Below are 17,771 nucleotides of genomic sequence, written 5' to 3'. Positions count from 1 at the left end.
TAAGATGGATTAGATCATGATAATTACAATGCTGCACGCTAAGCGAAAATAAAGACCAAGCATCAGACAGTTCACATTGAAAATATCACTGGTTCCGTTGTTGCACCCAAAGCCTAAACTTTATGTTGTCCTCTTTGTCTTCATATTCTTGTAATTGCCCTTGTTCTTCTTGTTGTTGTTGTTCATCTTCTTCACTGTCTTAAAATATAAAAATGAGAGAACCCATCCGGTGTTCCGTTGATGTAACAGTGCCTACGAGGGTTGGCCTTTGGACGGAAATGTCAAACGCGGGTGTGGAGGGTATAGATCCTCCACATCTGTACTCATTTCCCACTCATATTTGCTCAGTGATCCACCGTGGCAGCCTTCCATCGCCCGGGACCCGGCTTGAGAGGCGATGTTGTTGACACAGGGGTATATTTCAATCACAGAGGGTTCAGAGTCAGGCGAACAACTTATTTGTCTAATAAATCCGCCATTTAGTAAGAAAAATATTTGATCTTGAGGGCCTGACCTCTTGTCATGTAGGCTGGCAGATATAAATCACAGATCTGCAGGTATAGCCTACATGATAGTACAATTTAGAGCCGTCTATCAGGTCTACTATTTTAAGAAGGAAATGAGCTAAACACTGTATTTTACACAAACAAATGTTAGCCTAATTCAAAGTAGGCCACATCGATTTCAGTCACTTTAATGTCTGCGTGTACAGGCAAACTTTCCACTATAGTCGGGTTTATGTATACAATTAAGCGTTTGTTTTCTGTAGATGCAGCGCACAGTAAAGTCCTCGGTGTTAATTGATTCACTTGCAACTCTGAGAGTGGAGATGTATAACGTATAGCCTATACACTCAGAGTTAAATTAACACTGAGGATTTTGCTGTGTAGTTTTAAAATGGTGCCAGTCAAATGGGGATTTACTCCACTTATCATGAGGGGTAAGTTATTTACTTTGAAGGATGAGTTTGGCCATTACTTTGTGATAATTCTTAAAGGGCACAAAAGAAATCCTGCAGCAACATATACACACCGCTGCAACCAACCCCTTGCTGACCTTTGCCGAAACTGTTCGTTGTTTTGAATGTTCGTTGTTTTTTTAGATATATATTATATATGTAATATGTTATTCCTAAAAATAAACTTTAAAAAACTGTGAAAATTAAAAAGCTATATGAACGACTTTGAATGGCAGTGACAGCATCCAGACGCTTATTGATCTGATTAAGAGTGAGATACCAAACTCAATAATAATGTATTTGATTTTCAGGTTATGCACAGGCAATGTAGGCCATGCATCACCATGTTTCATGATAATCATGTTCTTCATCATTGCTAATTGGTTGGTCTAATCACCCTATTGAGTTCAATCAGAAAATATAGACAGTTAAGTAGCACTGATATATGGGTACAGCACAGGTCATTAAAAAAGGTTTTATCATTTTATAGCATTGGTCATGTTACACAATTTTAAGGCTTAATTGTTTTTGCTTTTCCATTTTCTAAATCTATGCTTTAAATTAATGATTTACTAGTTTTTTTTAAGTATAATAATAGATACATAACGTATAGTAGCTGGCTAGGCTTTAGCGAAATGTTGGTCCTTTATCAAATTGTTATTGCAATGGGTTTGTTGTAGGCCATATGCCAGATGATAGTAACAAAGCTAAACAATTCAAAGTTATTTAGCGATATAAAAACAAAAAACAAACTAGGCTACAATACAAAATAGCTCTCGCAATATCCATTTTACCCCCTCAGAGGTTTGAACCAGAACTGGACAGAAAGTGAAACTATATGCGTAATTATGTTAAGGTTTTGTTTATCCCGTCTAAACTTGTTAGGCAAACCTAAAGAAAAAAAAATCTCTAGCCCAATTGATACTCGACGGAGGAGTATAACTTGGGCATAGATATCACGGCCTGCCGAGAAACCCATCGCAGACTCTGAAAACACTTCAGCTGCACCATGCTTCTTCTACATGGCGATATTTCAGCACCACGAACAGCTCCGTTGCAGATTGAAAGAGTAATGCATTATTGAAAGCCTATATCAAACAGCTCTGGGGTGCTGTCTGTCTCTCTGCGCAGGGGCCCGGGATGAAGTCCGACTGTCTGCCTGCACAATAGCTTCTAATATGTTAATGGCCGTAGGGGATGCCTGAGGTACCGTCCCCAGCTGCCTCGCGTACCATATGTCAGCCCGTTTACGACAGGGGCCTCTATTAATCAGGCGGGTATTTCATCAGTAAATTCACCAATATCATAACCCTTAAAGTTCTATCAATAGTATATTGACTACTCATATAGCGATTTGAGTCTGAACGAGCTTTTCCTCCTATACACAACTGATTCATCTTTTAGACCTCGACATTTCTAACTTATGGTGACAAAACTAGCCCAAGTGACAAATAAAACACTTCTTGATATGATCTTGATTCTTAAAATGAAGGCTACCATCTTAATAGGGTGCACCTGGAGCAATACAGTTTGTGTGAGTCCAATAAAAACAAATAAAAGCATTCCATAGCGTTTCAATTCAATAGCCAAAGAGATTTTTTTTTAAAGGCAACTATTGGCCAAGTGGCAACAATGTGGCATCAAGAACTTCTACTCACGTTCAGCCATCCTTCACGCATCTCGCCATAGCCAAAAGCAAAAGAAAAGCAATAAGGAGCAGCCTTGTCTTCAGCCACATGGCTTCTTTCATCCAGAGCTTTTACCAAACCCCGATAGCTGTCTGAAAATATTGCATTTTATATCAGCAAAGCGCGCGATTAATATTGCATCACCATGCATTTAAAAATTCGTTTCTCAAAACGCAGAGGAAAGCGAACCCCGCCAAAAGAGATCCTCCAATATAGTGGACAGAAATAGAGCATTGGACAGTTTGAATAAATCTAGTTTAAATGTTTTCTTCTTTTCGTTTTAGTGCCGTGGTTCTCAACCAGTGGTCCTTGAGGGGGTTCCAGGTGGTCCCCAGCTAAATGATGGAGAGTTGTAAACCAAATGGACCCTGATGTTTAACTCTTGAGAGTGTAAAATGAAACCAAATGGACCATTGCGGGTCCATTTGGTTTCATTTTACGCCCTCAAGAGTTAAATTGATAAACATCTGCATTACTTAATTTACACAATTAGAGAATATAGAATACGTGTTCTTTTGATCAACGTTTGCCTGTTATCTCTCCTATGGTACCACATCAATACAGCATGGAATTGTGGACAAAATCTTATCCAAGGATTACAACATTTTGGGTCTGAGAAGCAGTGGCTCAAATACCGAATAAATAATGGACCTTGATATGAAAAGGGTTGAAACCCACTGTTTTAGTGTCAAGACGAGCAGCTCTGATGCTGTGGTTGGAGTTGTTCTGCTATATGAGACGCCGAGGTCTCAGACTTCATTAAATGTTCATTGGTAAGCCTGCTTCAAACGGGCCTTATGATCCTTATTATCAACCGATGAGTAAAGGCATGTTCACTTTACCAATGAGAGTCTTGGCTCGTCAGTTGCAATATTGTTAAGCATCAAAGGCCTAAGTAGGCCCACATGATGTGCAAAACACTTTTTGGGTATGCTGACATAATAGGCTAGCTATAGCATGATTATTATTTTGTATTTCTATATCTATCATAGTTGCCATTATACACCATAATTAAAGCACTTTTAAGCAGTACAATGGTACTTTTGGGAAGAGTGCTTTACTTTAATTCGTAAAATATCTGACCTACACTATTATAGCCCTATATGCTAACTATACAGATTTTAAATGTTTTGTATAACGCTGATTAATTAACACATTTCAAAACTTTTTAACATTATTATTATTATTTTTTGTATTATTTTTTTCAAAACGTTTTAACATTATTATTATTATTATTATTATTATTATCATTATTACTATTATTATTATGATTATTATTGTTCCAAAAGAGAGTTCAATTCAAATATAAATTATTTTGAAATTGTAAATAGGCCTATGGTCCCAAATTTTACAATTCCCAAATTGATACTTTATGAGCTAATCTGAATTGGTGCTGATGTCTGAAGGCATGTAAAAAATATTTTCTGTGCATTATTACCACACTAGCCATGATAGTATTAATACAAAGTATGAATACAAGGGGGAATATTTCCACATATTAATAAAAACAACAAGGATACAATTACGTTGTCATATTGTATCCAATCATTGCAGTTGGGATTTCATTTTAAATGAACATATTAGGCCAATACTTAAATGACCGTGATCGTTTGGCCCAGTCAAAACCAAGACTGCAGTCTTTCTTTTGTTCATTTATTAGAAGATTGCTGGAACACACACCTCCCTGTTGAATTTGGCTTACAGAATGAATAATACCAATGAAAGTAAGAGGACAACAGAGGAGGGTGGTACACAGTAAAACCCTGAGTGTTAATTTAACTCTGAGAGAGTATAAATGGAATCAAATGGACCCTTAGGGTCCATTTGATTCCATGTATACTCTCTCAGAGTTACAAATGGATAAATTAACACTGTTGATTTTACTGTGTAGGGTTGTGAAAGAGGGAAGGACACAGTGGGACAGTTCATGATGCACATGTGGCCGCAGTTTGTAAACATACTTGTGCACAAAGTAAAATATTACTTACACAACTTCTTCGTAACAATTAACACGACAAACAACGTGATGTTAATGTGAAAACAGGCATTTAACAGTGACTTACACCATCCACAAAATAAGACCTGTCGGGGTGACAGGTGTCCTGTAGTGACTCTTGATCCAATGCATAGAATGTTTGCACTGCAAACTAAAATACATAAAATGTTTTTTTTTGTTTTTGTTTTTATCACTGTGATCGTAATTTATCAGCATTGTAGCCATGGGGTCTTTCATGCCTTTCATTTATTCGAAACTTTTTTTTGTTGTGAATCCCAATAGTGTCAATAGAAAATAGGCCTTGTATTTAAATTCAAAAATTGAGGAACGTCTAGGAAGTGTTACCGTGATATTTGTATATACAAACCATTTCGACATAACCAATCTTAGCAACCTAAAATATGTCTTAAATTTTGTGCAAATTCAAAATAAATATATTTGAGGTGTCTATATTTCCACATTCAGAGGCTAAATCGCTGCCTATGAATTGTGATTTCATGCAGGCCTATTTTTTTATTTGTAGCCTTTAAGTTTGCAACTTAGTTTGAGTTTACAGCAGCCTCCAAATAATAATAAAATGAATAAATTAATAGATTCATAAATAATTCTATAACAACAACGACAAGAAAAGCCAACCAAAACACAGTTCAACAATCAATGAGGTAATTCGTAAATGGCTATATACTTCAAATAATAGGCCTAGAAGAAAATAACTCGCTAGAATCAAGCAAATTACCTCTTTTCACATGTTTTAAAAGGCAATGTTGACGTCGGAATACTTTTCCCTCGAAACAACTGAGCGAAATTTGTGTAATCTGTTATTTGCATACTTCACATTCACCGATAACGTGAAAATAAAGAAGATATATGAAGCCTCATAAAATGGGTAACTAAAGCCCATTGCACACCAACGTTTAAAACCGTTGGAGACAAAAGACTGATAATGGTGTCATAATGTTCCTTGGTCCCCAATTTCAGTCAAACAACTCTTTTTTTAACAGCCCATCAGTCAATGCGTAGCGGAAAATTTCAATCGCTTTTGCTTCTGTCTTTGGTTACAAAACCATACTCGCACGACGTTCTTTTTGAGGTCCAACTTTTCAGCTATAGCCGCAATTTTCTCGGATGACGGTCGAGGTTGTACGGCGAAGTAAGCCTCCAAAGACCTCTTTTCTGGCGCCGCTATCGAGGTCCTCTTGCGTTTCTTTTCCCCTCCGTTGAAAATGTCAGGTTTGTTCATTTTCTCCCTCTGGGCCCCTTCGGCTTCCTCCAGCCATGCCTGAAGGATGGGCTTGAGCGCGATCATGTTGTTGTGGGAGAGAGTTAACGACTCGAATCGACAAATTGTACTTTGGCTTAGCGAGCCCACGCCGGGGATCTTGAGATTAGCCAGAGCACCACCCACGTCCGCCTGGGTCACCCCCAGCTTGATCCTCCGCTGCTTGAAGCGCTCCGCGAAAGCCTCCAACTCCCTGGGGTCCGTGTCCGAGTCATTGATAGAAGGGAGTCCGTTATTAGTAAGTCCTACGACACCTCCCTGACCCCCACCACAGTGGCTCGGCAAAAGACCGTGGTGTGTGAGGGGCGAATTCATGTTCATAGCAACCTGGTGGGAGAGATGGCCCAGGCCGTGCATGTGAGAGTGCGGGTGGACAGAGGCGGAGATGAGCCCTCCGCCTCCTCCGCCGCCTCCACCTCCACCTCCACCTCCGGACCCGTCGTGCGCGCTGGACATCAGAGCCAAGCCGGGCGAGATCATGTGGTCCATGAGGTCCGGGGGCTCCTGGTTCTGGTGGTGGTGGTGATGGTGGTGGTGGTGATGGTGGGCCAGTGGCACGGTGGAGTTCGAGGAGCATGTTGGCACCGTGTTCATCGTGTGGTACGTCGCGTCGGGCTTGAAGGGATGCGTCTTGCCGGAGTGAGAGTGGGACACGGCGATGTCCACGGCCGCCAGAGCCTCGGCGCGGGCCAGGAGGGTCTCATCCAGGCTGGCGAAGATGTTACCCTGGAGCTGCAGGGACCGAATTAAGGGAGAGGAGATGAATTGATAAAAAAGGCAAAAGAAAAATAAAGAAAGGGGGGAACATCGTGAAAAAAGATGTGTCAGTCGGGACCTTTGGCAACAGATAACACATGGGTAGCCCTCCATGTCTTGAGAAGCCCTCAAGTCATAAACATTAAATAGTAAAACCGGGCTTTTGCTTGAGCATGCTTTCAGGATTTTTCGATGAATTGAATACACTTGATACGCTCGTTTCCCAATGGAAACAAGCCATAGTGCTTTCTTGGGTTTAATCCTATTTGTATTTAGCATCCCTTTGTATAGAAGTGTAGCCTACTTTTCTGTGCTTTTTTTTTTTTTTGCAAACTGCTAAATAAAGTATTCAATCAATGAACAATCTAAAAGATCACAGACGATTCGGGTGATTGCCGTGGAATACATGAAAAAAACATTAAGCGCGCGTCTTGGCAGAATGTGCCTCGGAGCGCCCCTTGTTATCATTACGCACTGGTCGCATTCGGCGATACATGCAGCCTGATGGGCACAAAAAGAGGACAGTAGAAGTTTTCTGGGATCATTTACCTGTGGAGTTTGTAGACAAGCTCTCCTTATGGCTTCCGAGCTGGAATGCAGGGTGGTGTATTTGTGCTCGATCTGAGCGGGATGCATGGCGAAGTGCGGCTGTTTGCTGTTCATGGACATCATCTTGGCGAGCTTCTCCAATTAAAGTGCACAGGAATAATAAGGGGGTAAAACGGCTACAACAAGAGCTGGGAAAAAGTCATAGATACACACTGATCCTTTGCCTGTCCAGTAATGATGCAATATCGTTGCCGAGTAGCAGCCTTGAGCCCGGAGATCACACAGAGATGCCTGCAGTCTCAGACGCACTGATCTGTCTACTATTTCCCACTGCTGGGGATGAGAGAGAGAGCCTCTTACACCTGAGCGCCTCACATCTCGTCAAGCCGCCGCGCTCGGCTCCTGCTCTCGCGAGACACACACACTGCCAGAACAGTGAACACTCAGGCTGTCAGATTGAGAGAGGGAGGGAGGGAGGGAGGGAGGCAGGGGTGGAGAGGGAGAGAGAGAGAACATGCTCAAAGGGCAGACAGTTATAACTCGACACCCGACGCCGGTGTTTTAAGGGCTCTCTCTATACATCCCACACAACTACACAGGTTCATATATACTTTTAGGCCTGTCCTGGATGGATGCCTTAAATTATTAACTTAAAGCAGTGTATAAGGCGGTCTCAATACCTAGTTCTGTTTTAGCAACCCAATTGCATCTAATCTGAGGGACTGCTTTCAAAGTAGCTATAAAACTATATAAAGGAAAGTGCGTGTTTTCTGTCCCAACTAGCTCATTTGCAATGCCACGATTGCAAATGTCGCATGACGTCGCCATGCGATAATAGCCGATATACAAGTTCACAATGCGTTGTTATGCAATGCATAACATTGTGAGCTTGTACATCGGCTAAAATATTTAGCATTTTATTTTATTTTTTAAGTTCACTTTAAAGGACAACTTTGTTTTTTTACAACCAAGGTTTATATTTTAGCTTGTAATTAAAGTAAATAAATGATGAGTGTAATTTTTTTTTCATTTACTGCTTTCTATAGTTTTAGCATTTTTTGCAATATTTTTTACAGTGGGCGGGGGCATTCTGTCCGGTGGCTAAATATGCCTTTTTTTTACACAATAAAAAAGGTCCGGCTGTCTGAGATGGCCAGATGTGAGTTATTGGGGGCTAGAAGAGCTACTGTAAATAATAATAAAGAAAACTCCGGGTTAATGTGTTAAAAAAATACATATTTAGCCACCGGACAGAATGCCCCCGCCCACTGTGAAAACACTGTAAAAAAGATTGTGAAAATTGCTAAAACTATAGAAAGCAGTAAATTTAAAATTTTTAACACTCATCTTTTATTTACTTTAATTACAATCTAAAACATAAACATTGGTTGTAAAAAACCAAAGTTGTCCTTTAAGGGGGTTAAGTGACTCTCCCAAAATGCATATACATACATACGCACGCACGCACGCGCGCGCGCACACACACGTTTCCTGGCTGATGGTCACAATGTGCACCTGGTCACAATTTTCTCAGAGCTATCCAAACTCTTTAAGCCAGCCCAACATTTCCAAAAGGATCTTGGCCCACTCCACTGTCATGCGTGTTATTCATCTGAACCATAAGTATAGTAATGAGACCCCCGCCTTATAATTAAAGCCCATCATCTGATGAGCACTAAACAAATTGATTTAATACACCAGCGTAACCTTGTACACAGTCTTTATCTAAATTAATTAATCCCAATGAATTAACACTTCATTTATTCAAACCGCAACGGTTATCCAATTAAAATTTCATGCCGTGATTAGAGGTATGTGAAATATACATGATATCGTTAAATTTGCATAATAAATAAGGAGCTGTCTGCTACATTGGAATTGCTGCAGCATGTGAGGTCTCGGTAATGTGTTTTCCTGTACAACATGGCTTGGCTTAATGTTTCTTTTGTGATAGTGGTAGCAAGTTAATAACTGCGTGTAAACGTTTTGGGGCAGTGGTTCTCAACCAGTGGTCCTTAAGGGGGTTCCAGGTGGTCCCCATCTAAATGGAGAGTTTGTAACCAAGTCGAAAACCCTTACAGAACTTTAACTCTTGAGAGCGTAAAATGAAACCAAATGGACACTCTCAAGAGTTAAATTATTATTAAACAACTGCATTACTTAATTTCCAAGAAGTCTAGACAATTAGAATGTAGAATAATTGTTATTTTGATCAACATTGGCCTGTTTGATCTCCTGGCACCATATCAATACAGAATGGAATTGTTGACAAAATCTTATCCAAGGACAACAAAAAAGTTTTGGGTCTGAGAGTAAATCTCATCAAACAGTGGTCCGTGGCTCAAATACTGAATAAATAATGGACCTTGGTATGAAAAAGGTTGAAAACCACTGTTTTAGGGAATGCAAAACACCCAAAATGTTATAGCAGTTATATAACGGCCAAAGAGCCAAACGACACATCCAAGAAGGAACCCCCCCAACATAAATTTAAAAATGAAAATAAAGAAAAATCTATTGTATTGCAAAGAATGCATAGCACTAGGGTTAATGATTTGATTACCACTGGCTATCCATGCAGTGAACTATGTGCTCAGAGCACTGTACAAATCTTTACCATTTGAAACTGCATAAAATGCACCACCAGATGTAAACCATTAAACCATTTCTGACACATCATTTTGAGTATTGTTTTATTTCCAGACACAACTAATATGACATTGAAATGCTCCATTCCAGTTCCATGGAACATTCATTTAGTATTCATGACAATTTTTTTCTAAGAGAATTTAATGGACCATTTCATCAAGCAATGGGTGATACTCGTAAATAAGGGAGCCACTTCGTACTACTAGTTTCTAAGATCGACATAAAAAAAGAAACTTGTAGAAGAGAGCTACATTTCCAATTACTACTGCTCAGTAGAAATTGTTATTACAAGTCGAAAACTTTATCATCATGATACTACAAAAATATGTCCAAGGATACAAAGGAATTCCACAGAACATGCCACTAGATGCTTTTTACAGGTTTAGCTCTAAATGCTCTTTACAGGTTTAGATCTAGAAGACTGGCCCCAAACAATCCTTTAGCTGCCACTAAGTATCCACAGAGGGAGCAGACAGAACCTACCACCTAATCAGTCACCTTTTGTGTTACACAACATTACTACAATAGACAATGACATCTGGCATCCGGTAAAAGATCAGAGTTTAGTCGCCTTGGATGATGGTCATGGGCTTAAATTGAAACTCAGGATTTTGCAGTGCATGGTCATTTAATGGTGCACATGTATAGAACACTAATGGGGCATAGTGTTGAAAACACATTGATGTTTTTGTTTAGTTTTTTTACAGTGTTTTATACAGTGTATAAAACATTTAAGAAGGTGACATGTATAGAACACTAATGGGGCATAGTGTTGAAAACACATTGATGTTTTTTTTTTGTTTTTTTTACAGTGTTTTATACAGTGTATAAAACACTTAAGAAGGTGACATATGTAAAATGGTTCAATCTGTTCACATGCGCTTTGATAGTTTTGTCGGACTATTGAAATTAAAAGGACTGTGAGACTTTCGCTTGGTTGGCTGACTGGTATGTCTCTCTCTCATTGTGTGCCCAGGTGTACCGGCGCAGCCAGAGGACAAAGGACTTGCGTGGGGTTCCTGTTGGCCGGCAGGGGAGAGACGGCCGGAGGGACTGGCCTTATTCTCCGACAAGGGATCAACCAGCACGTCATAAGACTGTTCATCAGACTGAGAGACGAGCGCATGGGCGCCACCCTCCCCACATGACCCCGGCATTGCAGCTTGTTTTTCCGGAGACACTGCTTGAGCTTCGGGGGAAATCCTGGTTCCATCCGTGACATTGAAAAGACACTGGCTTTGCTGGTCATTGAACGCATCAAAGCGGTCTTCCACCATAGTGCCACCTTCACCACATGTCGACATGTCCGGGCTAGATTTTGGTTCTGGAACGAGAGTGGTGTCGAAGACGGTGGAAGGCGAGGAGGCGAGGGATGGTTGTGAGCCACGACTGCTGGAGCTCTCTCCCTCCAGCATCATGGAGTCCAGCTCAGAGATTTTGTCAAGATAAGCGGCATCCATGGAGGCCTCGCTGGAGACCTCGAAACGATCAGACTCTTTATCGAGAAGATTCTTGGACGTGGCCCCTTTAACCATCAGTGGCGGGTCTTTACTTGGACCAGGAGAGGGCTGGTCAGTGGATGTGGAGCTCTGCCAAGGCCCCCAGAAGACAGACGAGGGTTCAACTTCAGCACTGAAGGGTGAGCCTTTACCTTCAGGAGCTTTACAGCAGGTGGAGAACTGGTTCTCTCTGGTGGTGGTGGTGGTGGTGGTGGTGGGGGCGTTGATGCTACCGTTCCCAGGTCCACCAAATTCCTCAAAACTAAGCCTCCTCAAGTATGATGCCTTAAAAGACACCTTTTTCTCACTGCGAATGCCTGGGCTTTTCAGAGTCAAAGAGCGGAAAGCCGAGGATGGAGTGGAGGGCAAGAAGTGTGAGGATGTGCTATCCATGTCATCATCTAGCCCGGCCAGCCTCTCGCCAAACCCTCGCCGATTAGAAACTCCTGAAGAGGTCATTGTGGCTGGGAAGCTGCGACTGTTGGCAGTTAGAATTTGACATTCTGCTTCTATGTTGTTGCTACAGACTGACTCCCTCTCGTTGTCACTCAAGCTTTTCCTCATCATCTCGATTTTCTGCTGCTCTGTGAGAGCTCGTGGCCCTGCCTTGCTATCTTCAGATGCGTCCTGCAGGTCTGGGAGTCTCCCCTCAGGCTCACTGACCCGAGATTCCAGATCTTCGATGTACTGGTCACTGCGCTCCAGAGCCCTCTTCAGGTGGTCCACATCACGCTCATACTGTTGGATCTTTGCCTCAAGTGCTGCCACTGTATAGCGACCAAACCTAATGACAGATAATTCAACATGTTAAACTCCAGGTCGAGGATCAATAAGATTAAGAATTTTGCTTGTTCTTGTATGTGATGTTCACATACATAATGATGCCCGTTGAAAACCACAGATCCTTTGCCAAGGCAATGAACTGGTCTGCTTTCCACCGATTTGGGTCCAAGTGAAAACATTTATTTAGTTTAAACTAACTGTTGTATACTTATTGAAAACCTATTCCATTTACATTAAGTCATTTTAATGTTGTCAAATACATCTCTAAAATAAAACGGTGGTTTGGGACATAATAGTCTTTACTTTTAGTTTCATCAATCGCAACCAAGATTTAGGCTTCTGCTTAATTCAATGACCTTCTCTAAATATTTCTGATTTACATACAAGTGTCAGCAGTGATTGAAGGAATCTGAGCTATTGCACAATAATGATATCTTTAGCTGCCACTGTCAGAATCACAGAGTTTAAATTACCTCCTAAAACTTGGGTTATTCATGACTTTGACACAGATCTAGATTAGAATGATTAGAGGGTGATCCCAAATCAGCCTTTACTGCTGGTGACCATCCCGGAACAATGTTTTGGGCATATTAGATTATCAGTGGACAACCAGAGGTCCACATGCTCAATCTACACTATACATTTCTTGCCTATACAGTATGTACACAAACAGGCACTGGTCCCTAAATAATATCCACTAAAGTTCCTATTCTAGGCAGGTCATAATAGGCGAACATTCTGATACAGCAAAAATAGCAGATCTACAAGCTCACAGCTGTGACACGTTGAGAGCTTGTAGAGGCGTTATTTTCAGTGAAGAGTTTTGGTGTAGACTGTGAAAAAGGAGCGGGCCAAGTATAGATCCTGAGGGACACCGGTCAAAGATGTATAGGGTTTAATTGGTTAACCTTGATTGTGGGACATTCTCACATGCAGGCATCACATACATTGTTCTGTGCCTCAAAAAAGGAACTGTATTGATACACAATGTGTACTTGTGTGAGTAACATGCTTTTGTACAAATGCCCTAAAACATCTTACAATACAGCTGTTTTAACCCATCACCTCATCATGTGTGTTGAAGATGTACTTCAATGACTTTGGCGTCACTGAGAACACACAAGGAAAATACAAGACTGACATTAAGTGAAACATTGTTTTATTTCCTATCTGTGCCTGTTTGTCTTTTATCTTGTTCAGTACCTTGAAAGGCACAGTAAATAAATATTATGAAAATGTAGACATTGATACAAAACTATCACCTCCAACATAATCTTTTCTAAAATGAACATCATTCATTGTCAAATGTGACTGTGAGCCAAACACCATTTACTATAAAGATCAATACAGATACATACTTCTGAGGAGATCTGCTTGCCACTTCTGATTTCAGACGCATATTCTCTTGTACAAGGTCGACATTCTGAGACCGCAATGTCTTGTTAGCCTGGGGGTGTGAAATAAAGATTTCAAGTACATTATACAGCAAACTGAGAGAGGCCTCAACTTATTTTGGATTCTAATCAATCGAGCCTAACTTGCATGAACATTACATCATATACACATAACATCTTCATAGACAAAAGGTTACATTATAGTTTATGATATAAGAATGAGGTTTCATTCTGTATCTTGGGTTTCTATCCGATCAGAGACTAAGTGGGGAGATACTTTTCCGTGTGGAGTTAGCATGTGTTCACATGGGCTTCCTCTGGGTGCTCTGGTTTATCCCACACCAAAAGCCATGCATGGTGGAGGCCTAGAGGGTACCACCTGGAAAATCATCACCATCCAACATAAGCCAGTGCATTTCAATGCGTCATGTTGTCTGGCGATGACTTTCCAGTGCAAGCACACGTCCAACTCAAAAATAGAATGTTCTGATTCATGTTAAATATGAAAAGAAATTCCCCTTTAGAAGCAGGTAACGTCACTAGTTCATGCAAAAAGTCAGCAGTAACTTTTTATATTGAAGGTTGCATACTGTACCTCCTTAAGCTTTTCCATATCTAGCTTTACTTTACTGTAAAGATCTGTTGCGGTTTGCAGCTTGTTTGTCCATTCGTCCAGGATATTGGTGTCAATACCTTTGCCCTCTGTTTCGGCCATACCAATACAGCAGGGATCCAGAACAGTCGTCAGTTGTGACTCCAGACTTTGATTCTTTGTTTTCAGCTCATCATTTTCTCTGAGGAGCCCTTCGATTTCATCCTGTTGGACAGAAATGAGGAGTAAGAGTAAATGAAACACATTACCGTAACATAGCAGATGGCCTCATGTAGAGGCTTATATATCAGACCCACAAAGAGTCTAGGCTGACATGTATGTTGTGACAAGCCATGTAGCAGAGTAGCTCAGCCTGAAGCTCAAAAGCCTAATATCTCCCCTGGCCAAAGGGGGGGGGGGAGATTCCCTCTGGGCTTTAGCATTAGATGTTTGGTTTTGTCCCATGCGTGACACCTTGGATAAAATCTCAAGTGTTACATTGGTGCTGTGACCAGGAATGGGTCTCCCATGGGGGGTAAATGTAGCAGAGCGGCTCAGCCTGAAGCCCAAAAGCCTAATATCTCCCTCCCCTGACCAATGGGGATTCCCTCATACCATACCTCATACTCGCTAAGAAGGAGCTCTCCTCTGGTTTTTCTGAGATGTTTCCTTACAGAATGGCTCTTACTATGATCACTGTCAGTACTGCCTCCTGCAAAAGTAGAATAGAAAAACAATCCAGTAGAACACAGATAAAATCCAGTCAAGATATCACTAGGTTGATAATGATAAGGTCCTAGTAATCACAGCTACATAACCACCAAGAAGAAAGGGAGTCTGGCACGCCTCAACGTAGGCAAGCCCGGTGCGTAACAGGAGCAGCATAATGTAGAGAAGACACTGGAGCAGCTCGGGCAATTGAAGCCTCTTTTATTAAAGGTACTGAGTACCGAGGGAAGACTGACGTTTCGATGCTACTGCATCTTCCTCAGAGTCAGTCTACATAACCACCACTTATTTAACAGTAAAAGTCGATGTCACTTTGTCAGTCACTGTTGGATTCAGTTTGTTTAAATGACCCGATTGATAAGCAAGCAAATAATAAATTATTTAGAATATTCCTAGCAATATCAGTAATACAGTAACACTGATAGTGATTTACCATAGCTTTATGTATTTCAAGCAAGAGGTATGCATTTAATAGCTGTGGGGGGTCAATGGGAACACAGCAACACTGTTGGAAACACCCTGAGGCGGCTTGACACAGGATGCATATGTGAGTGTTGTTATTGTTATCTAGGAAGCAGATTACAAGCGTGTATTTAGCTTGAGGAGACCACTGCTAAGTGACTGCTCAATTGAGGTATTTTTACTTTAGTGGAGCATTGCCAACTTTCGATACTTTTACTCGACTACATCTCTGAGGAAAATATTGTACTTTTAGTCCACTACAATTATTTGAAAACTTTAGTTAAAAGTTACTTTGTAGATTCAGAGTATTACTACTAAACATACATTAACCACTTAAGCTCTATATATTTGCATCGTGACATGCTGTGAGCTTGTAGATCTGATTTTTATACATTTTGAAAACTTGAAATGGGACATTCTGCATAATGAGTACTTTTACTTTAGGTATTTATTTATTTTGATGTCAATATTCTTGTACTTTTATAAAGTAAATGCTGAATACCAGGCTTTCACTTGTAATGGGAGTATTTCTACATTGTGGTGTTGATGAGTGGTGAGTACTTCTTCCACCACTGTGACTGCTTATGAATGATGATGCTGATGACGATCGTCGTCACCATCATGTCCCCCCACGCTCTTGTTTTTACATCAAGATACCTTAATCTTCTATTGCAGGGGTCTTCAACAGGGGGTCCTGGACCCCTAGGGGGTCCTCAGAGTTACTACAGGGGGTCCGTCAAATCTTTGTGTGATATGACTTTTTTGTTTTACCTTAACCACTTGAACCCTAACATCCCTTTTCTGAGGAGAACTTTAGCCAAAAATAGCAGATCTACAAGCTCACAACGCCTCGCGTGAGCTTGTAGATCGGCTATTTTTGGCAAAGAGGTATAGTTGTAAAGGGAAAAAGGAGCAGACCAAGTAAGCAAAAAAGGTTTAATCTGAAACAGAATTTTATACAATATAGAGGGGGTCCCTGCTTCATCTCTCTCTCAGCTAGGGGGTCCTTGGCCTGAAAACGTTGAAGACCCCTGGTTTAAGCAAAGCAACTCACCAATGATTTCCCTGCATGGATTGTCTGTGGTTATCAGGACTCTGCAGGTCGGGCACTGGCTGGCATTCTTCAGCCACATCTCCATGCAGGTTGAACAGAACACGTGGTAGTTGGCACAAATGACGGGCTGACGGACCTGTTCGGTACAGTAACGGTCAGTGTAGGTTTAACAAAGCATGTCACAGATCATGAACACATGATGCACATTAATGCAGATGATATTAAGACTCAAAAACACAATGCACGACGTACAGTTCATGTTCAGTGTTGCCATATTTTGTGAGAGAAATAAGAAACCAGGTCTAGGAAAACTAGTCCAAAAGAAGCAACTACAGGCCAGATGAGCACATTAAATCTATATGCGTTGGCTATTTGAAAATAGCCGATCTACAAGCTCACAGCATGAGCTTGCAGATCTACAAGCTCACAGCGATCTGCTATATTTTCAAAAACTCTTCCAGTAAAATGTGCTCCCCGTGGCACTAAACATTTATTAAAATATTTGAGAACCACTGGTTTAAAAAATAATTACGAAAAATTGGAAGCAAGCCTAAATACGCAATTACACTTTAGAAACCAGCCCAAAAAAAACGCAACCCGCAACTAAACCAACATTTACAAGCAACTTTACAGGAAAAAAAAGTCCAGAGTCGCTTATAGTACGCCGACATGGCAACACTGGTACAGTTACTTTAGCTAAGTTAGCCGCTTGGCATCGCATCGGGTTTACATCGGTAACGGCGGATTATATTACTGCGATTTCAGAGGCGATTACCTTTCCGAGGCATATCTGGCACGATATGGGCAAAGTTAGAGACAGTGTGGACGATTGGAAACTGTGAGCCATGTTGTTGTGATGGAGAGGAGCTGTAGCTGCAGTCAGAAAGCTGACTTTACAAAGTTCCCACTGTTTTGTTTATTCTACCCGGCGCCAACCGTCCTCTACAAGTACGGAAAGCCAGGAGGCTCAAACCGTGCTGCTCTGCTGCTCGCTGCTGTGCTGTAGATGGCGTTTCCTGACGCATGTTCCCCATCCCCAGTGGTGGAAAAAGTACTCTCATTTCTTACTTAAGTAAAAGTATCAATACTGCAATGTAGAAATACTCTGTTACAAGTTAAAGTCCGGAATTCTAAATTTACTTGTGTAAAAGTGCAAAGGTATTGGTATCAAAATGTACCAAAAGTAGAAAGTATTCATTATGCAGAACGTCCCATTTCACAAGTTTTCAAATGTATAAAATGGATAACAATCTTTTGAAAATAGCAGATCTACAAGCTCACAATGTGTGGCATTGGGAGGACCCATTGTGAGTTTGTTGATCTGCTATTTTCAAATTGCCGAAATGTATAAAAGGCTGAAGTGGTTAATGTATATTTTGTAAT

The 17,771-nt window shown here is 40.9% G+C and overlaps 2 protein-coding genes across 2 annotated transcripts; both read right to left on the bottom strand.

Moving 5' to 3' along the window:
* Positions 1-5,403: 5,403 nt before the first annotated feature.
* Positions 5,404-7,349, bottom strand: pou4f1 (POU class 4 homeobox 1; the record flags this gene model as incomplete). Its single annotated transcript, XM_084050952.1, has 2 exons — positions 5,404-6,653; positions 7,227-7,349. The coding sequence occupies 2 exons, from the start codon at positions 7,347-7,349 to the stop codon at positions 5,652-5,654; spliced, it is 1,125 nt and encodes a 374-aa protein (XP_083907078.1). The 3' UTR covers positions 5,404-5,651.
* Positions 7,350-9,922: 2,573 nt separating this feature from the next.
* On the bottom strand, positions 9,923-17,318 carry obi1 (ORC ubiquitin ligase 1). Its single transcript, XM_084060404.1, has 6 exons — positions 17,164-17,318; positions 16,389-16,524; positions 14,764-14,855; positions 14,147-14,368; positions 13,516-13,604; positions 9,923-12,158 (listed from the first exon to the last, which is right to left on the bottom strand). The coding sequence occupies exons 1-6, from the start codon at positions 17,233-17,235 to the stop codon at positions 10,748-10,750; spliced, it is 2,022 nt and encodes a 673-aa protein (XP_083916530.1). The 5' UTR covers positions 17,236-17,318; the 3' UTR covers positions 9,923-10,747.
* Positions 17,319-17,771: the final 453 nt, after the last annotated feature.

Source organism: Gymnoscopelus microlampas (genome assembly GCF_963454915.1).
Source record: "Gymnoscopelus microlampas genome assembly, chromosome: 1".
NCBI classification, from domain to species: domain Eukaryota; kingdom Metazoa; phylum Chordata; class Actinopteri; order Myctophiformes; family Myctophidae; genus Gymnoscopelus; species Gymnoscopelus microlampas.
This window is presented reverse-complemented; position numbering and strand designations above follow the sequence as displayed.